Source organism: Peromyscus leucopus, chromosome 2 (assembly GCF_004664715.2).
Source record: "Peromyscus leucopus breed LL Stock chromosome 2, UCI_PerLeu_2.1, whole genome shotgun sequence".
NCBI classification, from domain to species: domain Eukaryota; kingdom Metazoa; phylum Chordata; class Mammalia; order Rodentia; family Cricetidae; genus Peromyscus; species Peromyscus leucopus.
The window spans coordinates 52,654,068-52,678,201 of NC_051064.1; the positions used below are offsets into that span (position 1 = coordinate 52,654,068).

At 45.9% G+C, this 24,134-nt stretch overlaps 1 protein-coding gene across 2 annotated transcripts in view; it reads left to right on the plus strand.

Annotated features, from left to right (window-relative positions):
- Nfx1 (nuclear transcription factor, X-box binding 1) overlaps positions 1-24,134 on the plus strand; it is a 69,974-nt gene continuing 45,840 nt past the window's right edge. For both annotated transcript variants that reach the window (XM_028884046.2, XM_028884048.2), the window contains exons 1-8: positions 1-125; positions 5,121-6,110; positions 12,615-12,773; positions 14,473-14,550; positions 16,977-17,082; positions 20,208-20,279; positions 21,201-21,340; positions 23,976-24,075. In XM_028884046.2, the coding sequence (XP_028739879.1) occupies positions 101-125; positions 5,121-6,110; positions 12,615-12,773; positions 14,473-14,550; positions 16,977-17,082; positions 20,208-20,279; positions 21,201-21,340; positions 23,976-24,075 (1,670 nt within the window). In that variant the 5' untranslated portion in view covers positions 1-100. The remainder of the gene's footprint in view (positions 126-5,120; positions 6,111-12,614; positions 12,774-14,472; positions 14,551-16,976; positions 17,083-20,207; positions 20,280-21,200; positions 21,341-23,975; positions 24,076-24,134) is intronic.

Genomic DNA, 24,134 nt, shown 5'->3' on the forward strand with positions numbered 1-24,134 from the left:
CAGGAGCGCATTCTCGGCGCCGGAAGTCCGGGACACGTGACCAGGTGACAGCGCTCGCTCGGTGGCGGGGCTCGCTTGAGGTGCTGCGGCACAGCACGGGATGGCGGAGGCGCCTCCGGTCTCAGGTACTGTCCGCTTCCCCGCGTGGGACCTCTGGGGTGCGGCAGTGTAGTCAGCAAGGAGATCGGAAGGGGCTCGGGGCCCTTGCGGTGGCGAGAGGGGCGCGTGCCGCGCGGGGACAGGGGCTCGCAAGGGCCAAGCCACGCGCGCTGCACGTCCGGACCCCGCCACCATCTTCCACAGGGTGCTGAAGCTCGGCCCCGGGGTTCCCGAGGAGAGCGGACGGGTCCCGGTGCCCAGCGAGCGGCCGTGGGCGCCCCGCGCCCCCGCGGGGCTCCTTCCGGCCTTCCCGAGGCAGCGCGGCGCGGAGTCCGGCGGGCGGGCGGGCGGGCGAGCGTGCGGGCGGGCGTAGGCGAGGCTCGGGAGCGGGCCCCGGAGTCCAGCGAGTTTGCGCGCAGGGCTAGGGGTGTGTTCCCAACCTCTCGGAGCGGCGGCGAGCCGCGGACGCGCGCGCGCGGGGCCCGCCTCGAGGGGTTTCGAACCCCGTTTTGCCGTGCGGTGTGTGATGCCAGTCTCAGTTCCCTCATCTGTCAGTTTGGAGGCAGTAAGCTAATTCCCGGACCCTACCTGTTCGGTGCCTGGTTGTTGGCTCACTTTCCTTCCTGGAGCTCCTCCGCGGTGGAGACAGCCTCATTTGACTGTTAATATAAGTTATTTCCATTTTATTCAGGGTGTATCGGTAGATCCGGGGTTTCAAATTGAGTGGACAGCAATCAGAAACATTTAGCACTGGGATATTGTGCACACTTACCTAACGTACAAGTGAATCAAGAAACTGGAGAGTTGTTGGTGCTGTGTTTAAGAACACTACCTCAAGCTGGGCGTGGTAGCTCACATCTTGAATCCCAGCACTCGAGAGGCAGAGGCAGGTGGATGTCTGTGAGTTCGACGCCAGCCTGGTCTACAGAGCGAGATCCAGGACAGACAGGGCTACACAGAGAAACCCTGTCTAGAAAAAACAACAAAACAAAACAAAAAACCCTACCTCCTTTTCTAGAAGAACCATGGTCGGTTCCACAACCACCTGTAACTCCAATTCTAGGAGATCTGACGCCCTCTTCTGGCCACCAAGGGTATCAGCACATACGTGGCATATATCCAGTCCCCCTCCTTCCTGTAAGGTGCGGGCACATCCAAAAACAATTTTTTTTTTTTTTTTTTTTTTTTTTTTGGTTTTTCGAGACAGGGTTTCTCTGTGTAGCTTTGCGTCTTTCCTGGAACTCACTTGGTAGCCCAGGCTGGCCTCGAACTTACAGGGATCTGCCTGCCTCTGCCTCCCGAGTGCTGGGATTAAAGGCGTGCACCACCACCGCCCGGCCAAAAAATTTTTTTTAAGTGAACCAAATATTCACTGAAACCAAGTGGTCTCCGGCATAGTGGCACACACCTGTAATCCCAGCACTCAGGAGGCTAAAGCAGGGGGAACTTTGAGTTTGAGGCCAGCCTAGTCTACATATCTAGTTCCAGGCCAGCCAGGGTTACATACTGAACCCCTGTCTTGGAAGGGCGGGGTGAGGGTTGAGCGGGGGAAGCAGTGGTTTCTTTAACTACCAACAACGTACTGTTAACGTTACAATTTAAAAAAATACTTGTCACAACCCACTCCATAGATTTGACTTCATGGCCTGCTCTTCATGAAAATCAGCACAGCAACGTGCAGCATTGGCTTGAATTATGGTTGTGCTTCTGACACATCTTATGAGCACACTAGTAAGGCTGTGCATGTGTTTGTGTACTGAGCCACAGGTAAGGTGTCCATCCGGCCTCAGTCTAAAGAGTGGAAGAACACACTGCATTGGTGTACCCTAGACTTGGCTTGGATATAAAAATCATCTTGGGCAGTGGAAAACTTAGGCAGATACATTATTATTCTCTCTAGGCCTTCACTAGCCCTCTAAACTGAATCTGGTGATCTTCTTACCTCTGACTTACTTCCATGCCCTTAGGTATTTGAAGCAGAGTTGAGTGAGGGCTAGTTGTGACGCAGAACTTTAGCCTTTAGGACTCTGCACGAGGTTACTACTTCCACTCCCTAAGGCGTTTTCTGAGTCCCCTTGTTCAAGAAATCCCTACTTCCTCGTTTCTGTAGTCTTTGTCCTTACCTTACTTAACATTGACTCTTGCTCACATACTTCCCAAGCCAGTGGTCCTCAGCCTTCCTAATGCTGGGGCCCTCATGTTGCGGTGACCCCCAACCATAAAATTATTTTTGTTGCTACTTCATAACTGTAATTTTGCTACTGTCATGAATCATAATGTAAATATCTGTGTTTTCTGTTGGTCTACATGACCCTTGTGAAAGAGTCATGGATCTCACTCTGTAGACCAGGCTGGCCTTGAACTCACAGAGCTCCACCTGCCTCTGCCTCCCGAGTGCTGCCCGTGATCAGACTCCGTACACAACACTACTGTGCTGTGTTTTGTTGGTTCTCTGGTCCCCTTACTTGTATTACAGTGATGCCCTGGCGAGAAGACAGCTCACTTACAGAACTTCCACTTCAGACAGTGAAATAAGTGTCTGACTTGTGCCATGGCGCAGTTTCCTGACTCAGGTCCCCTTTCCCTTTCCTGTCTAACCGTCTTTCTGGGGGCTTCGGCCTAGGTCTAGTGAAAACAGCTGTGTGTGACTAGGTACAGCATTGTCTGGATCTGTTCCCTACTACGCAGTGTGAAACCTCCTTTACAGGCTAGGGCAGCTTTACTGACCTTTCTTCTGGCCCCTCTTTCCATCCTTGCTTCTTCATAGCAGGAGAAAACGGTACAGCACCCCTTGTTACAGTTTACCTATTCCCACTTTTAAATTTATCGCGTTTCCAGAACGCCTCCGCCACTCTCTGAGTTAGTCTAAATCCTCTTGCCATTTTGTGAGGCTCTCCACCCCACCCTGGAACACTGCCTGTGTGGAAGTGTTTGGGACAAATCCTGATTGAGTGAGAGGTTTCTCGGTGGCCTTTATGATCTCGCCAGGCCTTCGCGGTGTCTCTGTGCTCTCTGCTGTGAGTGTGCACTGTAAGAATAAGCATGAAGTCATGAGTGCTACGTGTCCTAAGTCAGAATTCTGAACCTGCCTCGGAGTGCCCGTGGCCTTGGGCAGGTCACTGCGCTGTAGTTTTCTCAACAGGAACGTGAAGATTACATGAGTTAATGGGACTGGAGAGATGGCTCTGCTGTTAAGAGCACTCACTGCTCCTCCAGAAGACCAAGTTTGGTTCTTAGCCCTACGCACCAGGTGACTCAGAACGGCCGTAACTCCAGCTCCAGGGGATCTGATAGCTTCTCTTGCCTCAAGATACCCCCACACTCATGGTGTACACACAGATACCTACACGTACACATTTAAAACCGAATAAGGAAGTTAACACATGAAAAGTACCTAGAAGAGTATGTGGCACATACTAAGTACCTAAAAAGTGCCAAGCCTTGGAAATCCCCAAGTTTTTCAGCAATGGGTACATTGGAGTCTGTGTTCAGATAATTGTAGCTCTAAAAGCAACAATAAGGTATCACTTTAACCACTGTGGGCATGGTATTGCTTTACTTTACTAACTTAGGGTCCTAATAACTCTGATGTAGGGATTATATTCTCCATTACATATCCGAAAACTGGGACTGAGTAACACATTAAAGCACAATAAAGCAAGACATGATAGTACATGCCTGTAATTACATTACTTAGAAGGTTGAGGCAAAAGGATTTTAAGTTTGAAGCCAGCCTGAGCTATATAGTGAATTTGAAGGCAGCTGGGCTACATAGTGAGGCCTTTTCTCAAATGGCGGAAAATAGATGATTTAGAACAAACTAAATGGTAGGCAGGGACTTAAATTCATGCCTTACAGACTGTTGATTGCTACTGTAACTGACTTTCTTACTAACTGGTTTGTGTTATTAGGCAGATAGTTTGTCTTCTATCTCTCTGTCTCTCTCTCTCTCTCTCTGAGACAGGGTCTTACTATGTAGCCCTGACTGACCTGAAACTCATTGTGTAGACTAGGCTGGCCTCAAGCTAACAGACATCTATCTGCCTGCCTTCGCCTCCTGAGTGCTGGGATTAAAAGTGCTCTGGTAGATGGTTTCTTTAGGCCTCAGGAACTGAGCTGGTTGTACTCAGAATCACCTGGTGGGGGGATGAGTAGGCTGAAGTTAAAGTAAGGTTACATTTTAACACTTGGAAATTTTAGAACATGTTGTAGGAGTTACATGTAAAAAGCCCAAACTGTATTCCTTGGGGGAAGAGATGGAGACTAGCCAACTCACTGTGCTAATATTGTCTGTATGGACTCTTTTGGAGCCATAATAACTCTGAAATAAACGTCGTTATCCTTCATTATAGATGTAGAAACTAAGCCCTAAGCTCCTTCAGACTTTAAACCCATTCTAGCTGACTTCAAAGCCTGTTTTTTTTTTGTTTGTTTGTTTTTTGTTTTTTGCTATTATGCAATGCTGCTTTAGTGTTTTGAAAGACCACATGGAACTCCTGACCAACACCGCATCCCTAAACCTGATCTTTAGTTTTTATTGTGACAAAGTCTCACTCTAGAACCTGGGCTAGTCTCAAATTTTTGACTCTCCTGCATAGGCCTCTCTAGTGCTCTGATTAGAGGTATGTACCAACATGCTCTGTCCTCTTCCAAGGTTTTGGTTTTGGCTATAGGTTCTCATGTAGCTCAGGCTCTTCTTGAGTTTGACTCCCAAGTGAGGGGATTACCAGTGCATACTATCATGCCTGGCTTTGGCTCTCCTAAGATAAATTTTAGGATAAATGCATGTTCATAGTGCTAGATGGCCTATGCCATCAGTGGATATCAGTGTGGCCACTAGACATGGGACACTAATTGTCCTCCTCAAGGACTGAGAGCCCAACACTTTCACAAGAGACTGATCTCATTAAGCCTATTTTATACACTGTCCTTAAGAAAATAGTTTTACGTGTGCCTTTTAGAGTCGTGGGCTTCGTAAGTGACACTAATTTCTTACTGGGTATCTATTTCTTGTTTCCTAGGTACTTTTAAATTCAATACAGATGCTGCTGAGTTCATTCCTCAGGAGAGAAAAAATTCTGGTCTAAATTGTGGGCCCCAAAGAAGACTAGACTCTAACAGGATCGGCAGAAGAAATTATAGTTCCTCACCTCCCTGTCACCTTCCTAGGCAGGTCCCTTATGATGACATCTCTGCTGTTCATCAGCACAGCTACGCCTCTGGAAGCAAACCGAAGAGTCACCAGGCTTTTTTCCAGGTGTCTAATAAGTCCATCAAGAACCATGGCCTTCAGAATCAGCCATGGCAGAAACTGAGGAATGAAAAGCACCAAAGCAGAGCCAAGAGAGCACAAGGGCTCACTGACCAGACGTCAGATGCATCTAGTTTAGAAAGCGTGGCCAGGTCAGAGAGTGGAACAGACCCTAGGGAGCACAGCCCTTCTGAGAGCGAGACAGACGTGGTTATTGCAGATCCCAGGGGCGCAAAGCCCAAGAAGGCAGCCCAGCTTACGTACAACTATGGCAGAGGACCAAAGGCCAAAGGGAAACTCAAATGTGAGTGGGGGAACAGAGTGAGCCCCAAGTCTGAGGATGAAACTAGCAGACCTGTGGGCGTTTCCCACACTGACTTCTCAGATGTGCCCTGTAGGAAAGCTGTAGTGGAGGGATGTGTGTCAAGACGGAATGAGCCGAGAAGATACCCACAGAAAAGGCCTCCCTGGGAAGTGGAGGGCGCCCGACCACGACCAGGCAGGAACCCACCCAAACAGGAGAGTCAGCGACATATAAATTCAGGGCCCAAAAACAACATGCCCCCCATTCCAAAGGACAATCTCAGAGAAAGACTGACGAAGTCAGCCTGTGACACTGGGAATCTGGCAGTTGTCAACAAGTCCTCCAGAAGGGCTGGCCAAGAGAAGAATGCTGCGCGGAGACAGGACCCCCAAGTGCTTTCTCCCTTCCCCAGGGGCAAACAGAACCATATGCTGAAGAATGTGGAAACACACACAGGTAAGTGCCTGGAGGGGAGGAAAGACGGCGTGACGTGAGTTTTCAAGCAGTACACTCCAATCATTTAGAAACTAGACAATAAAAAGGTAACACAGTGAAGTCTCTACCTCACTTCCTCACCTGCTTGAATCCTGCCCCTACCCACTGCTGCCCTCATTGGTACCCTCTTATTCTGTTTTGTTGTTTGTTTGAGACAGTCTTTATAGGTTACCCAGGGTGGCCTTGAACTTGTGCTCCTCCTGCCTCAGCATCCTGAGTAGCTGGTATTACCAGCCTTCACCTCCAGGCCCGGCACTTTTTTGGTTTACTGATTTTCCTCCACTAAATCATTATGTAAGGGCTTTAAATGTAACTGGAGACGGTACAGCTGTCTGGTTGTTAGATTCTTTGTGAGTTAAGCTAGCAGAAGCAGGACATGGTAACATCCCGTTGTTCCTGTTGATTACAGCTTATATCCTCTCCTCTCATCTTGTTCGCTCCATTGCATTGGTCCTGTCTCCTGTCTTAATTCTTTTCCAGTTCATCTTTTGCTCCATCATCAGAGAGCAGTTTTTCCAAAACACATCTTGAGCCCATCATTCCTGCCCCGGGTTCTGTCACCTGGAGACACTGGCTTCTGCTGTCCTCCGCAGCCCCATCTCCTGTGCCATGCTCTCTGCCATTTTATTCCAGATCCCTTCTTCCTGTTTGGTTATCCAGGCTCTTGTATGCAGTTCCCTCTAGCTAGAGTTCCGACCCCTTAGCTCACTGCTACATTTTCATTGTTGTTTGTTTGTTTGTTTTATTTTTACTTCCAATTTTTTATGTGTATGGCTGTTTCGTTTGTATGTATATTTGTGCGCTTATGTGTGTGCCTGGTGCCCATGGAGGCCAGAAGAGGACATCAGACCCCCTAGAACTGAAGTGAGAGCTGATTGTAAACCACCAATGCTGGGAATCAAACCTGAACCTCTGGAAGAAGCAGCCTGTGCTCTTAAGTACTGAACCATCTCTCCAGCCCTTTGTTTCTGTTTTTGAGACAGGGTCTCACTATGTAGCCCTAGCTATCCTGGAACTTGCTATGTAGACTAGGCTGGCCTTGAACTCACAGAAATCTGCCTGCCTCCCAAGCGCTGGAATTAAAGATTTATTTGTGTGTGTGTACACCTGAGTATATGTAAGTGCATCACTGTGTATGCCAAGAAGCCTTCTGAGGCCAGAAGAAGTCATCAGATCCCCTGAAATTGAAGTTACAGGTGGTCATGAGCTGCCACAGGGTACTGGGAACTGAACTCAGGTCTTCAGCTAGATCAGTACACCACTGAGCCATCTCTTCAACAATAAACTCCTTTAGACAGGCTCTCGCTGTGCATCCCTGACTGGCTTGGAAGTCCCTATGTAGATTAAGCTGGGCTAGAGTTCCTTTGCTCTCCCAAGTGCTAGGAATAAAGGTTTATGCTCCAGCTCCACTAGTAAACTATAGATGTTTCAAAAGCTAATTTAGTTACATATCCAGGGAGCTTTTTCTTATCCTTACAGTATTTATCTGTTCCAGTCCTTAGCAAGCATGTCTTTCTGTATCACTATAGATACTTCGTTTCCAAATCTATCACTTGAAACCATAATTTGCACCTTTAATCCCAGCACTCAGGAAGCAGAGGCAGACTGATCTCTGTGAGTTCCAGGACAGCCAGGGGCTACAGAGAGAAACACTGTCTAGAAAAAAAAAAAAAAAAAAAAAAACAAAACCAGAACCCATAATTTGTTTTCCTGACAGCGCTGTCTTAGACTAGTTACAAAGAAGATACTTTCTTTCCTGTGGAGCTCTGGCCTCTGAGTGCTGGGATTAAAGGTATGCACCACCACCCTGCCACCACCCTCAGAGGTTGTTTCTTTGTTTTTAGATACGGATGTCCCTGTGTGCCCTGTGTAGCCCTGGCCCGGAACTTGATATGTAGACCAGGCTGACCTTGAACTAACAAAAATCTTCCTTTCTCTGCCTCCTAGTGCTGGGATTCAAGACATGGACCACTATCGTTGGCCTAGATACCGTATCTATCTTTCTTTCTTTTTTCCTTGTGTTCTTGCTTCGCACAGCTCTTAGTTATTAGTTGGCTCTGACTGTTACACAGAACTTACGTTGAACTAAATACTTTCCTGCAAGTACTTTCCACCTTTTGGTGCTTCTGAAGAAGCACATGTTCTCTCCTCATAGTTACCATCCTGTCCCCTTCTTTGCAAATAAACCTTTACACTATTGGAAGATATTCCTCGTTCTGCCTTGAGTGTGTATTTCATCAAGGCAGAGCTCGGTACGGCAGGGAGCATACCTTTAGTACTAGCCCTGGGGAAGACTGAGTTTGGACAAACTGTGCTAACTTAGCAAGATCTCTGTGTATTGGAGGTGGGGGATAACTTCAGTACGGAAGCTCTTCCTTGTGAACTTTTGCCTTATTGGTCTCCTTTTGGTTTGTTGTGAGACTTTGACCTAATCAATGATGTTACTACTGCCCAGGGCTTTTTTTTTTTTTTCACTGAGCTCCCCCCACCCCACTCCCACAGTGTTTCTCTGTGTAGCCTAAGCTGGTCTCGAACTCAGATCCACCTGCCTTTGTCTCCCTGGCCCTGCATTTATATCAACTTCTTTAAGAACAGCTGCCTTGTCAGACTGTGGTGGACAGTGGTGGTGCACACCTTTAATCCCAGCACTCAGGAGGCAGAGGCAGGTGGATCTCTGTGAGTTCAAGGCCAGCCTGGGCTACAGAGCAAGTTCCAGGCCAGCCAGAGTTGTTATATAGAGAAACCCTGTCTCAAAACACACAACAAAAGAGCAGCTGCTGTTAGCTGGGCAGTGGTGGTGCGTCCTTTAGTGCTGTCAGGCAGTGTGTGTCCTTTAGTCTCAGCTGCTGTCAGCCGGGCAGTGGTGGTGCGTCCTTTAGTCTCAGCTGCTGCTGTTAGCCGGGCAGTGGTGGTGCGTCCTTTAGTCTCAGCACTGGAGGCAGAAGCCCAAGTGGTGGGATTAAAGGCCTGCATCACCATTGCCTGGCTAGTTTTCTGTTTTTTAAAAACAGGTTTATATTATGTTCCCTAGGCTGTCTTCAAACTTTCTAGTAGCCTGGCCTGACCTTGAACTCCTGCTTCAGCCTCTCTAGTGCTGCGATTACAGTTATGTGCCACCAGGCCAAGTGTTAGCTTTGTGTTTTTGTTGTTTGTTTGCTGGTTAGTTGTTTTTTGTTTTTTTTTTTTTTTTTTTTTCCTTAAAGCAAACTAACATCTGGGAAGTGGGAATTTCAACTGAGAAAATGCCTCCATCAGATTGGCCTGTAGGCAGGTCTGGGGGGGGGATTTCTTTGATTAATAATTGATGTGGGGGCCCCACCCTGTTGTGAACAATGGCACCCCTGGGCAGGTAGTCCAGGGATGAATAAGAAAGATGGCTGGGGGCTGGAGAGATGGCTCAGCAGTTAAGAGCACTGGTTACTCTTCCAGAGGATCTGGGTTCAATTCCCAGCACCCACACGGCCAACTCAGAACAGTCTGTAACTCTAGTTCCAGGAATTCGACACCCTTATACAGATTACATGCAGGTAAAAAGTACCAATGCACATGAACTAAAAATAAATTTAAAAAAGAAAGAGGTAACTGAAGATGAGCCTGAAAAGCAAGCTAGTAAGCAGGGGTCCTCCATGGCTTCAATTCTTGCCTCTAGATTCCTGACTTCCTTCACAGTGGACTAAGATGTAAGCTAAAATAAATCCTTTCCTCCCCAAGCTGCTTATGGTAATGGTGTTTTATCACAGCAATAAAAAGCAAACTAGAACAGTTTGTTTCTGGTTTTGTTCTTTAAACTCAAGGACAATCTTTACTGCAGTTTAAAACAAAAACTCCTAGGAGAGCAAGCTGTAGTCTATAGAGAAGGGTGGAGAAAAGAACAGGTGGGGAGGATGCCGCTTGAGTCAAGCTAGTGTGGAGGTTAGGCACATGTCAGCAGTGGCCGCAGAGCAGAGGGGAACCTCAGAGAAAGCACAGTCAAAGTGCCGGAGAAAGCTTACAACAGAGGCTTTGTTGTTGTTGTTTTGAAAGTGTTATTTGGTGGGTGGACCTCAGTGTAAGGATCTGAGACTTTTGGTGGGGAGTTGGGGTTGGAGACAGAAAAAAAGTTGATTGGTGTATCTGAAAAGCTCGCAGTTGGTTAGGGCTTCATTAGGTTTTCTCAGTGGCTTGTGTCCTTCACTAATAGACGGGTCAACTAGAATCATGCAGTAGACATGGTCATGGCTGAGAAAGGATGGGGACTGAAAAAGACCAGTGGTCAGACAGGACTGGCACCTAACGTGGGCAAATCTTGGCACTCAGATCTGAGAGTTTACCAGCACAGGGCAGGTCTAGAGTTCCACAATTACCACATTTACACACTAGACATGTTTTACTAAAACCAAAGAGAAAGGTACTATTGCCAGTGAGAGATTTGTATTTCTTTCTCTAGGACCTCTTGGAGCTATTTGTTATGTTTTCCCACTGTGGTTGCCCACTGTGTCTAAGGTACCACTCTAATAAAAATCTTTGTTCCCAAGGGGAGTACACTCTGTGTATACAGTTAGACAATAAGCAATATGTAAAATACATAACACATGGTTTATCAGATAAGTTTTGTTTTCCTTTTATAAGACAAGGTCTGACTATGTGGCTTGGGTGAGCCTCTGCGTCGTGATCCTCCTGGGATTACAGGAATTAACCATGATGCCTGACACTGTCAGGTAGCTGTAAATGTTAAGGAAACATACAGTGTGGAAGAAGAACAGATTATGTTCAGGGAGTGAATTGTAATTTTTGTAAGTGTGACTGAGGACTGTTTCATGAGGAGGTCACATTTTGAGTAAATACTGGAGTGAACGAGGAGCCGAGCCATGGAGAAATCTAGGGCAAGTCTTGTAGGCACAGTACGGAGCATAAAGTCCCCAGGAAGGAATCTACCCGAAGAGCACTGAGACTGAGAGGAGGTGGGGGGGCACTGAGGATTTGGGCTTTTACAGTCACAAGATAAGAGCTCTTAACAAGGGCCTAGGGAGATGGCTTAGCATTTAAGAGGACTGGCTGCTTTTGTAGAGGACCCAGGTTCAGTTCTAGCACCCACATGGCAACTCACAATCGTCTGTAACTCCAGTTCCAGAGGATCTGACACTTTTTCTGACCTCTGAGGGCACTAGGCACACATGTGGTGCACATGCAGGCAAAACACTCACACACATAAAGTTGTTTGTTTGTTTTGTTCTGTTTTAATTGGAAGAGTACATCTAATTTTCTGTACCCACCCCTGTACCAGAAGTGGGAATTGAACCTGGGGCCTCTTGGTGCCGAGCAGGCCCTTTCCTGCTGAGTTGTGTTCCTCCATTCTTTCCCTTCTTATTGGGAGACAGCGTCTCACTGAGTTGGCTAGGCTAGCCTCTCCATCATTCTGCATCAGACAGGTCATAAACTTGTGGTCCTCCTGTGGGAGCCTGCCAAGTAGCTGGGATCGCTGCCTTACAGCCTCCAGGCCAGACTTAATTTACAGTTTGCTGCTTGTATTGCTGTGGTCAAAAGTAGAAAAACTAGTAAGGAAGGTACTGTAATAATCCAGGTAACAGAAAGCAGCTTGGACCAGAGAGAGGGCAGCAGAAATTGGACATATTCTAGACATATTCTGCAAATTACTGACATAATGTAGAATGTGTGAGAGAAAGCCTTTGTAAAGGACTTACCAGTAATTTGTGGGGGTTCCACAGTTGGTGGCCATCCATCAACGCGTCTGTATGATTTGTATCTTAGTGGCCCAACTCCCTGCAACTGGATTATAAACCAGTAGTTACAAGGCAGGGGTTGTGCATATCTGCAGTCACAGCCCGCTGGAAGTTGAGGCCGGAGGACTGAGGTTAATCTGAGCAGCACAGCAAGACTGAGACATCAACAACAGCAACAAAGACGTTGCTTCTTCATAGACTACGAATAGTGACGAAGAGACAGTCTAGCTGGGTGTGGTAGACTTGGGAAGTGGGGGAAGGAGGAAAAGGAGTCCAGACCAGCCTGGCTTACACAAGACCCTCTCTCAAAACTTCTAAATAAGTAAGTAAATAAAATGACAGTCAGCAGGGGAGAGATCAGAGCAACAGGTGATTGCAATACTCCTAAGTCTATTCTGTACTTACTATTATTAATCATTATTTTATTTGTGATATTTGAAGCAAGGTTTCATTATATAGCCCAGGCTGGTCTTGAAATCTTGAGCACAAGTGAGACTCCTGAACCCTGGACCACAGGCCTAAGCTACAGCTCTCAATGTTTCCTCCATTATTAGGAATCCCTACCCACACAACTCCTTTCTCAGTCCTGTCTCAGCAGCTTGGCCCTTTCTTGGCCTCAAGGTCTGAATACTCAGAGTCAGCTGTCCCTTTAAGTGTTAGACTGTGCTCTCAAATGGCGTGTGTCTTTATTGACTGAAGTGAGGAGTGGTTTTCTATGATTCAGTTTGTTCATCTTGTTGAACAGGTTCCCTCATTGAGCAGCTGACCACAGAAAAGTACGAGTGTATGGTGTGCTGCGAGCTGGTTCAGGTCACAGCCCCGGTGTGGAGCTGCCAGAGCTGTTTCCACGTCTTCCATCTGAACTGCATCAAGAAGTGGGCCCGCTCCCCGGCGTCTCACGCAGGTCGGTTGTTATGTCTCCCGGGCTGTTGTCACTCACGGCTTGGATACGTTTGGGTTGTAAACCTAGTTTAAAAGTACTAGCCGGAAGGTGGTGGCGCACACCTTTAATCTCAGCACTCGAGAGGCAGAGGCAGGTGAATCTCTGTGGTTCCAGGCCAGCCTGGTCTACAGAGCAAGATCCAGGACAGGCTCAAACAAATCTACACAAAGAAACCCTGTCTCAGGGAAAAAAAAAAAAAAAAGATTTGAAGAAGCATTCATAAATAAAAAGAATAAAACTAGCCAGGAGGTGGTGGCCCACACCTTTAATCCCAGCACTTGGAAAGCAAAGGCAGGTGTATGCTGTGAGTGTGAAGCCAGCCTGCTTTACATAGCAGGGTTTGGGCTAGTCAGAGCTACATAGTATGACCCTGCCAAAGAAACCAGATATGTCTGTAGTTTGCTTAGACATTTATATAAATTGTTTAATTTATCCTCCAGATAGTAGGTTGTTTCTGCATTTCACAAATCTCTGTAGTATCTAGGCCCTTCCTAAAGTACACTAGTGTTTATGGGTAATGCAGATCTTGCTGGGAATATATATGCTCCTTATGCTGTGGCTCGTTACTTCAGGACATATGGATTTTCCTGCATACCTCTTTTCAAGTCACTCTTCAGTTAATGTTGGTATTAGAGATGGTTGAACAACATGGTGCCTACTTGATTCACCACATTAGTCTTTGTAGCCTGAACGCAGTATTTAATGAAGCATTCAGCACTGTGATTTTTTTTTTCTTTTTTGAGAACTTTATTCAGAAGTAAAGCAATAGAACAGAATTAATACACTGCAGGGGGACAGCTTAGGGTGAGAGTTACTTAAGAGCCTAGGTCTTATTAAATGTCTGATAATACTCAGCATTTTTGTTTGTTTGTTTGTTTTGTTTTGTTTTTTTAAATTTTTTCTTATTTATATATATATATTTTATTTTACAATACCATTCAGTTCTATGTATCAGCCATGGGTTCCCCTATTCTCCCCCCTCCTACCCTCTCCCCTTACCCCCAGCCCACCCTCCATTCCCACCTCCTCCAGGACAAGTTCTCCCCCGAGGACTGCGATCAGCCTGGTAGACTCAGTCCAGGGAGGTCTAGTCCCTTCCTCCCAGACTGAGCCAAGTGTCCCTGCATAAGCTCCAGGTTTCAAACAGCCATCTCATGCAATGAGCACAGGACTTGGTCCCACTGCCTAGTTGCCTCCCAAACTGATCAAGCCAATCAACTGTCTCACCTATTCAGAGGGCCTGATCCAGCTGGGGGCCCCTCCGCCTTTGGTTCATAGTTCATGTGTTTCCATTCATTTGGCTATTTTTTTTTTTCAATAATTGAATACTCAGCATTTTAATTCTAACTATTTCAATGATGGGAATTCCTGTAGATTTACTTTTTTTTCTTTTTTGAGACAAGGTCTCACTAGACCAAGCTGGTCTTGAACTCAGTTCTTGCCTCTGTCTTCCCAGTGCTGGGATTAAGGGGATATGCCACTGCACTTGGCCAGACATAAAATTTTAGAATTGATGTGCTGCCGCTTCAGGAGGGTGCAAAGGATTAAGTCCCAGGGCCCTGTATAAACAAAGCATGTTCCCCACTGCCGAGCTGTATCCCTAACCAAGCTTACGATATGAAAAGGGATTGTATGTTCTTTTTTTTTTTTTTTTAAACAGATGGCCAGAGTGGTTGGAGGTGCCCTGCTTGTCAGAATGTTTCTGCACATGTTCCTAATACCTATACTTGTTTCTGTGGTAAGTTTGTTTACATACCCTAGGGTACTTTTTATTCACACATTGTACCTCGGTGGTCCACAGGGCTCCTTTCAGAAGTTACTGATAAGACTTCAAAGCTGCATTCCATCACCAGTGGAGCCATGGGGCTTGGTGCTCCTGGCAGGCTGTTCTGAGGTGGGTCTTTTCATTATGCCAACCAGGCTCGTGCTGGTTCTAAGCTTGAGGCTGACCTCACTAGAACAATCAGTTGGCAGAGGTAGATATTGATGTGGATTCCCTCTCAATGTTGGCTGTAACACCTTCGACATTTTAGATTTAAGCAGTGTGAGTAAAGATAGTGTTTAATTTAAGAAATTAATCATTTGGCCGGGCGGTGGTGGCGCACGCCTTTAATCCCAGCACTTGGGAGGCAGAGCCAGGTGGATCTCTGTGAGTTCGAGGCCAGCCTGGTCTCCAAAGCAAGTTCCAGGAAAGGCGCAAAGCTACACAGAGAAACCCTGTCTCGAAAAACCAAAAAAAAAAAAAAAAAAAGAAATTAATCATTTGTCTTTATAATGGAGAGATTTTTCTATAAACTAGTAATACAAATTAACCTTGAATCTTCCTTCTCTATAGAATAGTTTTCCTGGTTTTGTTTGTTTGATTTTTAATTTAAATAGATTCTTTATTGATTCTTTAGGAATTTCACATCTTGTACCGTAATTCCACTTACCTTCTGGCCCGCCACCCCCACCCCTGTGTCATTCCCCTCAAAAAGAAAATTTTAAAAACAAGCAAGCAAACAAACCAAAAAAGAACCTCTTCGTTCCTCCTTCTTTCCCATCTCTCCAACACCTCTTCATTCCTCTGCTGGCATTGGGAGCTGCTTTACTAGCAAATGTTCATTGCAGGGAGTCACTGGTCAGGTTCGAGGTCTCTGGTGTCTGGTGCACCATCGTCACTGGATCCTCACTAGAGCTCCTCTGGGATATCCCGCTGGTATTGTTCCACAGGACCAGTCCCTTCACGAGTTCCAGCAGGTCCTAGATGACATAGATGTTAGAGTGAGCCAACCCAAGGCCCAGCTGTGGGCCTAGGTGGTAGCTGAGCTGGTCATTCTGGGCCACTGGGGCCTCAGGTTAGAGGGCGGAGCCAGCTCCCCTATGCCCATGCCATCAGGGTCACGGTTCTTCCTCTAGTTGATTTTGTTTCTTGACAGTGTGATTCTTCCTTTGAACCATTAGGTTTGGATCTACCTTTGTTGCCTCACTGAAACTGTCCTCAGAAGTCATCAGTGACCCTGGCCTTACGAGTCACTTTTTCTGCAACATGACTCCCTTGACACCTTTAACCATTCATTCCCTTTGTAAAAAACGAGCCTGTTCTGTTTCTTTTCGAATACTATCTGTATTGTCCTAGCCCGTTTGCTCATATTCCTCTTATTTTCTTGATGACTAGCTGTTACTCAATCCCTTGATTCCTTCACTGGCAAACATATTCTTCCTCCCCTCTTGTGGTCCTGGGGCCAAACCCAGAGCCTCACACATGCTGGGCAAGCACACTGCCACTGAGCTGTATCCCTGGCTCCCTTTTCATTACACCTTCACTTTACTATCTCCCTTCAAATGCCTTTTTTTCCAAAGTACGCTCCATTTGTTAACCTCATCTCGCTCTGGCTTCTCGTTGTGTGGAATGTGCTGGTTGAATATGTTTTATTACCAAAAATCTGAGTTTAGTATCCTACTGTAAAGGGAATGTGACTTAGAAATAAGAAGCCACTGGGAAATTAGGCAGACAGAATAATAGCAGGACTTAATTATCTTAAAGGACTTTTTTGAGACAGTTTCACTCTGTAGCCCAAGCTACAGGGGAATCTCTGTGAAGATTGATATGGCGACATTGGCTATGAAATTGCCACCCTTTTATGTCTACTGTGAAGCTTTAGAGCCTGGCTCCTCTGCAGGGCTTCATGTCTTTGTCTCACAGTCTCTTCCTGGTTCACTTCAGAGCCTCTGTCCTCTCTTTACCCACCCCTCAGACTCCCCCACGGTGCCAGAAGAGATCCCAGGGCATGGAAGGTTTTAAGGAAGTGCCCTACCACTGAGCTGCACCCCAGCGCTCTCCTTCTGATCATTACCACAGATAATTCTTTGTCCTTTATTTAAGATTTATTAATGGTTTATCTAGTAAGTATTTATCTTAAATATAGAGTTTGTTCGGTAGTCAAAATGGCGTTTTCACAGGTAAAAATGACTGTCTTTTTTCAGGTAATCTTGAGGTTTTTATCATGCTCAGAGTGATAAGTAGCGTTATTGTCAGCTTTTTGTTTTAGAATGCGATAACATAGTTGTACTACTGAAAACCATGCTTAAGTTTCACACTGTCTAGCTGTATTGTGCTGTTTTGTAAAAGGTGAGAATATGGCTGAAATTTATAGCATTGACTTTCTCATCTGTTGTTTGTAGGCAAAGTAAAGAATCCTGAATGGAGCAGAAATGAAATTCCACATAGTTGTGGTGAGGTTTGTAGGAAGAAACAGCCTGGCCAGGACTGTCCACATTCCTGTAACCTGTAAGTTGGAATGATAGATTTTGGGGACTCCCAGTTTGTGTGCTTTGCTAGTGGCTTTAAGTACACATACTTTTACCATGGAACAAGATGGGGTAAAGAGTGATACAAAGCATTTGCTGAGCACTGAATCTGTAGCAGGCATTCTACATAGGTTATTAAATCCTTTCCACAGCCCAGTGATGTGGTAGGATCATCTCCACTTTATAGATGAGGCTCAGAGAGGTAAGCATCATGCCCAATGTTGCAGTGCTAGGAATGATGGGACTGGGTGTGGAAGCCAGTGATCCTTCCACTGTTTTGTGCTGTTGGCTCTAATTTGGAGTGTATAGGACAGCGCCTGCAGGGAAAGGCATTTGGTCAGCATCCTGTATGGTAGTACTTTGAGGACGTAAGGAATACCTGTTTTTCTTTTTCATGAAATTCTGCTCCCCGTATGCTTAATCAGACTTTACTGTAATTGCCTCTAATTCCCAAAGGATTTCACTTGCCTTCATTTAGAATGCTCCTCCCCAGAATACAGATTGCAGACCCATGTTATATTGGTGCTAGGAATTGAACCTAGATCCTCAGAAAAAGCAGCAAGTGCTCTTAACTACCCAGCCATCTCTCCAGCCTGAAGATTCTGGTGTTGTTTTATTGTTGTTTGCTTGCTTGCTTGCTTTTAGAGATGGGGTTTCTCTGTGTAGCAGTCTTGGCTGTCCTAGAACTCACTCTGTAGACCAGGCTGGCCTCTGTCTCCCAAGTGCTGGGATTAAAGGCATGTGCCACCATGCTTATCCTGTTTATTATTTTTTTAAAGACATGAAAGTAGGAGAAGGGGACCAGCTGGAGTGGGAAGAGAGGACAAGAAAAGCCAGTGGGGGTAGTGAGGGGGAGGTGAACATCAAAAATACATCATATACCTGTATGGAACTGTCATAAAGAAGTCCTTTATTTATTTAGGCTTTATTATTTGTGTGTGTGCAGGCCACAGCACACATGTGAAGCTAGAGGAGCATTCTGTGCAGTCAGTACTGTCCTTCCCCCTTTACGTGACCTCTGGGAATGAAATTCAGTGGTCACCAGGCTCAGAGTGAGCGCCTTTACTTGCTAAGCCCTCTCCACTGCCCTGGTTTGTGATTTTGATTGTGTTTTGAGACAGGATCTCATGCTATAGCCCTGGCTGCCCTCAGCCGCTCTGTAATCCTCACGCTTCAGCTTCCTGTGTACTGGGATTACAAGTGTGAGCCGCTATGTCCAGAAGAAACCACTGTTTTGAATATATATATATATTTTTTTTTTAAAGTCCTCCCAATTTGTAGAAATCCCAAAAATAGGGTTTTCTTAACTTGTGGGTTAAGGTGCTCGCTGCAAAGACTGAGACCTGAGTTTGAACTCTGGGGTCTACATGGTGAAGAAGAAGACTGACTCCCACAGTGTGTCTTGACCTCCACATGGGTGCTGTGGACCACGTACACACACAGACACACACGAATATTATAAGTGGAATTTTTTACTCAGCCTGTGATTGACACTGGTTCTTCATGAAGAAGACAGTATCTATCTGAACATACTGAAATTCCTTGTTTTTTCCTTCTAACTTCTATGCAGCATTCTGTTCAGATGTCTAATTCTGCCTAGAGCACTCAGTTCTTCCCGTAACCTCTTGCCCCTGTGCTGGGATTCTGCTGCTTACCAGCCTGCTGTCCCATGTCAGCCTCCTTGTCACAGTTAGCATTGTCAGCCCAGAGCCTGGTTATTACTTCACCAGCTGATGAGAGCACGTTGCTCCCTTCTTTCCTTCCATCCTTCCTTCCAAGAATCCAATCCAGGGTCTCCCATGTACTAGGCAAGTGATCTACCATTAAGAGTGGCAAGATATTTTGAGGGTTTTTGTTTGTTTTTCTCTGTGTAGCTCTGGCTGTCCTGGAACTCACTTTGTAGACCAGGCTGGCCTCAAACTCAGAGATCCTCCACCTCTGCCTCCTGAGTGCTGGGATTAGAGTGGAGGGCTACCACCACCCGGGTATGACGAGGTATTTTTATACACACATGCTATTATGGTTGGGCCAAGGCCATATATTTTAAAGTGTCATCTTTGTCAAATCCAAACTAAAGCAATATTTTGAGTTGGTCGGCCCCCGTCCTGTCCCGTGTGTCGTCCACCCCCCCCCCGCCTCCATAACAGTTCTAACTGTCCTAGAACTAGCTCTAGAGACCAAGCTGGCCTCAAAACCACAGAAATTCACCTGCCTCTGCCTCCCGAGTGCTGGGATTAAAGGCGTGCGCCACCACTGCCCAGCTACTTTTGTTTTTCTAAAATGATTGTTATTCTGAAATGATAATGATGTCAACTTTTTCATATATAAAAATATTTATTCTTGGCTTTTTGAAGCAGCCTTGCTATGTAACCTTAGCTGGCCTGAAACTCATTATGGTAGATCAGGCTGACCTCCAGTTTGCAGTGGTCCTCCTGCCTCTGCTCCAGTGCTGGGGTTATGTGCTACCTCGTCTGTTTAAAAATATAATTTGTTTTCTTTCTTTCCTTTTTTTTGTGGGGGGGCGCTTTTCAAGACAGAGTTTCTCTGTATAACAGTCCTGGAGGTTCTGAAACTCACTTTGTAGACCAGGCTGGCCTCAAAGTCACAGAGATCCTCCACTTCTGCCTCCACTGTGCCGGACTAATGTGTTTCTTATTTAAGTGGCTTTCGAGATATACTGAGACATTCACAGTAGGCTTATTTGTTGCCTGTCCCAGTTTGCTTTTGTTGCTGTGATGAAAAACTTGATCAAAACCAACCTGGGAAGGAAAGGTTTTATTACATCTTACAGGTCAGAACCCACCATCGAAGGAAGCCTGGGAAAGAGCTTACCCAGGAGCCTGGAGACAGGAACTGGAGCAGAGGCCAGAGGAACATTGCATGCTGGCTCTCTTCCCCATGGATCATCAGTCAAGACAGTGTCCCCAGACATATTGACATTAGACAGTCTGACGAAGGCAGTTCCTCGACTGAGCTTTCTTTCCTCTTCCCTGTTGTCCTTCCCGTGAACGTTGCCGTATTCACAGTGGAGCCCAGCTGAGGCAGCTGTGGGGTCGTTTCGGTACATATAAATAGTTTATTCACTGAAGCTTGTTTTTTCTCCAGTCTCTGCCATCCTGGACCCTGCCCACCCTGCCCTGCTTTTACGACTAAAACATGTGAATGTGGACGGACCAGGTAAAGTTAGAACTGGACTGAGGAAGAACTCAGTTTCCATATGCATGATTCCCTTGTGAATGTCTAACATAAAAGATCCATAAGCAGTAGAAGTGAATGGTAGATGTAAAGAAAGTCATCCCTTAGTCTCCCTGGGGACTTGGTTCCAGGACCTCTGGGGAGAAAAGACAAAGCTTTTCCTAATGTCTCGTAAGTAAGTATACGGCTGTATGCAGTGTAGACATGCCTGACCCCAGGAAACTGCTCTTGTGCTTGGAGTCTGGGTGTATCAGGTTGGGCACACTATTGATTCCTTTCTTCCCTGTTGGTAAGAGGGAACCGGCAGAGGGAGAGGAGCCCAGGCTTCACCCATCCTTCAGGCTTCTTTCCCTCCTGCATGCTGCTCAGTTAGACACCAGATGAATGACGGTTAATTGCCTAGGACAAAGTTTCAGAACTAGCCTTCATTTCACCACTGGTTAGAAACAGCAAAGAGAGAAAAGGCAGGGTAGAAAACCGGAACAAAGGAGAAAGAAGTGGAGGAGATGGAGAGAGTAGCTGAGGAAATAAACCACGGAAGGAGAAGAGCTGGAGGGACTGCTCAGGGCCTGAGAGTGCCTGACTATCGCACAAGACCTGAGGTCAGTCCCCAGCACCCATGTGGGGTGGCTCACACCTGCTGGTCACTCCACCACCGAGAGATATGACATCTCTGGCCTCCATGGGCACCTGCGTCTCTGTTCACAAACTCTTACATACATACGTGCACAGGATTTAAGATAATAAAAATAAATCTTTAAAAATTAGAAGGAAACACTTAGGTTAGAGGCAGCAAAGTCGAGAGAAACATTTATTGGGTGTTGAGGGAAGGGTTTGGACTCTACTGTATTTTGTCTGTACAGTGGGACTTTCAGAGTGATGTATTTGTGTCTGTCTTTCTAGGCATACAGTTCGCTGTGGTCAGGCTGTCTCGGTTCACTGCTCTAACGCCTGTGAGAATATTTTGAACTGTGGTCAGCACCACTGTGCTGAGCTGTGCCATGGGGGTCAATGCCAACCTTGCCGGATCATATTAAACCAGGGTAAGTGGTGTAGACACCTGTTAGCAATGCTCGTGGATTTTTCTGGAATTGTATGTTATGTCAACTATATTACAACAAAACTGCTTCACAGAAACGTACACTAGAGGATCTGGGGGATGGGGATCAAAACCAAGCCCATAATGAGGTATCTATTTATACTTACTAGGGTTCTAGAATGAAAAAAGACTAAACCAGATCTTGGCAAGGGTGGAGCCACTGGCATCTTCATACTATGTTGACAGATGTACACAATGTACAGTCACTTTGGATAACTATTTGTCAGTTTCTTATGGAAGTAAGCCTGTGTATATGTTCAGACCCAGCCATTCCACTCTGATACTTGCATGTATAAGCATGTAGAGAAAGGGTGATACAGGAATGTGTGTTTCTAAGAACCTCACACTGAAAACAACCTGCATGTCCTTTAACTGAGGAAGGAACAGAGAACTTAGATAAATGTTTGTCTTTTCTTTACTGAGACTGAGACCAGCCTTATTTTGTTACCTAGGTGGTTCTCCTATGACCAGGGGTCTGCCTTGCCTTCCCAAGAAGCTGGGACTGAGCAGTGTACCATTCAGTATTTTGGTCACATATGTAATTTATTTTGTCATGTGGTGATTCTTCTGGGACCTCTTTCAGCCTTATGTAGAAATGTAATGAACACTGCCTCAGGATGTTCATTACATGCTGGTTCCATAACACTGTGCAGCCAGCTGTGGCTGCCATGTTGACCGTCAGCTGCTGCCGCCCTCCTGTGGTTCTGTCTCTGTACTAAGCATACCCACAGACAGCCTTTTGGTATTGTATTCGTGATCACTTCGTGATTGGCCAGAGAACTCCATTTTATTTTTATTGTGGTTTTCTGTCACACACACACACACCCCATGTATATGATTGTGTGGTATATGTTCATGTGTATAATAAGCATGTTCACGTGTGGGCACCAGGGTGTTCTGACAGGTGTCGTGTGTGCGTGTGAAGGCCTGAAATTGACATCGGTGCCTTCCTTGATTACTCTCTACTTTATTCTTTTACATTTTATGGCATTTATATATTATGTGTGAGAGTATGTGTGGACACACATGCCATAACACGTGAGACTAGAGGACAGCTTAGGAGAGTCGGTTCTCTCTTTTACCTCATGAGTTCAGGGATCAGTGATGTGTGTTGGTATCACATACATGCCTAGTGCCCACGGAGGCCAGAAGAAGACATTGGGTTCTCGAAACTGGAGTTACAGGCAGTTGTGAGCCGCCACGTGGGTGCTGGGTCCTCTGTAAGAGCAGCTAGTACTCCTGAGCACTGAGCCATGCCTCCTCCAGCATCCATGCCTCCTCCAGCACCCATGCCTCCTCCAGCACCCATGCCTCCTCCAGCACCCATGCCTCCTCCAGCACCCATGCCTCCTCCAGCATCCATGCCTCCTCCACCCATCCTCCTCCACCCCATCCCTCCAGCCCCTCCTCCCAGCACCCATGCCTCCTCCAGCACCCATGCCTCCTCCAGCATCCATGCCTCCTCCAGCACCCATGCCTCCTCCAGCATCCATGCCTCCAGCAGTGGAATGTTTATTTTTAAAATGTAAAAAGTTTAGGTTTCAGTGACTTTGAGACTTTCCTCTTCCCATATGCCAGTAGAAGTTTTTGGTTTGTTTAATACACTATTTTATTTTATAGGTATGATTTTTTTTAACAGGGTCTCACTATGTAGCCATGTCTTGCCTAGAACTTATTAAGCCAGGCTGGCCTTGAACTCAGCTACATTTGTTCTGATGTTCATTTCTGTGCTAGTAGAAAGCCTAAATTGTCCTTAGGGAGAGAGAAATTAGCATTCATTAGTTACACAGAATTTCAGTTTTGTTTCTGCTCTTTTAGTCACCATTTATCATGTGAGCAAGGGATAAATGCATAGATTAATTTGTGATAAATATCCATTGTGAAAAAATGTAAGGTGACACTTACCAGGAAAATTGTGTAAGTTAATGAAAATTAACCAGGCAGTGGTGGCGCAGGCCTTTAATCCCAGCACTCGGGAGGCAGAGCCAGGCCTATCTTTGTGAGTTCAAGGCCAGCCAGGTCTACAGAGCGAGATCCAGGAAAGGCGCAAAGCTACACAGAGAAACCTTGTCTAGAAAAACCAAAATAAATAAATAAATAACCCTTCAAATTTAACTGTAGTATCCAAATTATTAAGAATTTCATATTATGATAAGTTTTTTCAATAGCAGAGACGTTTTTGAAAGCATTTTATGTGAACCCTAATTAGAAAGCATCAAATCCATTTTGCTTGGTTGGAGTGAAGATGGGGAATGTAGATGTCAACCCCTCTGCCCTCTGACACGTGCAGAGAGCCTCACAAGCCACTGTGGTCCACCGTGGCCTTAGATACTGAACTGTGTCCTTTGAACTGGAGGCAGTCTGTCTGCAGGGTCTGCAGAGGCACTGAGAGGTGCTGGCAGACGAACAGGAACTTATTCATTTCCATGGAACGCTCTTAGGTGGTCAGAGAGCTGCTGCATAAACCACATTAATTTCTGCATCATGTCTGATCTGTGCTAATGAACATTTCTAGATTGTTGGGAATGTTTTTAAAGCTGGAGAGGTTACTAATTTGTCCTTTAAATTGTGTCCTCAAGTGTGCTACTGTGGCAGCACCTCCCGAGATGTGTTATGTGGAACCGATGTGGGGAAATCGGATGGATTTGGAGACTTCAGCTGTTTAAAGATATGTGGCAAGTAAGGCTTTTCGTCTTTCTTATTTAGATTAGAGTCGCTTTTGGATTAAAGCTTTGTTT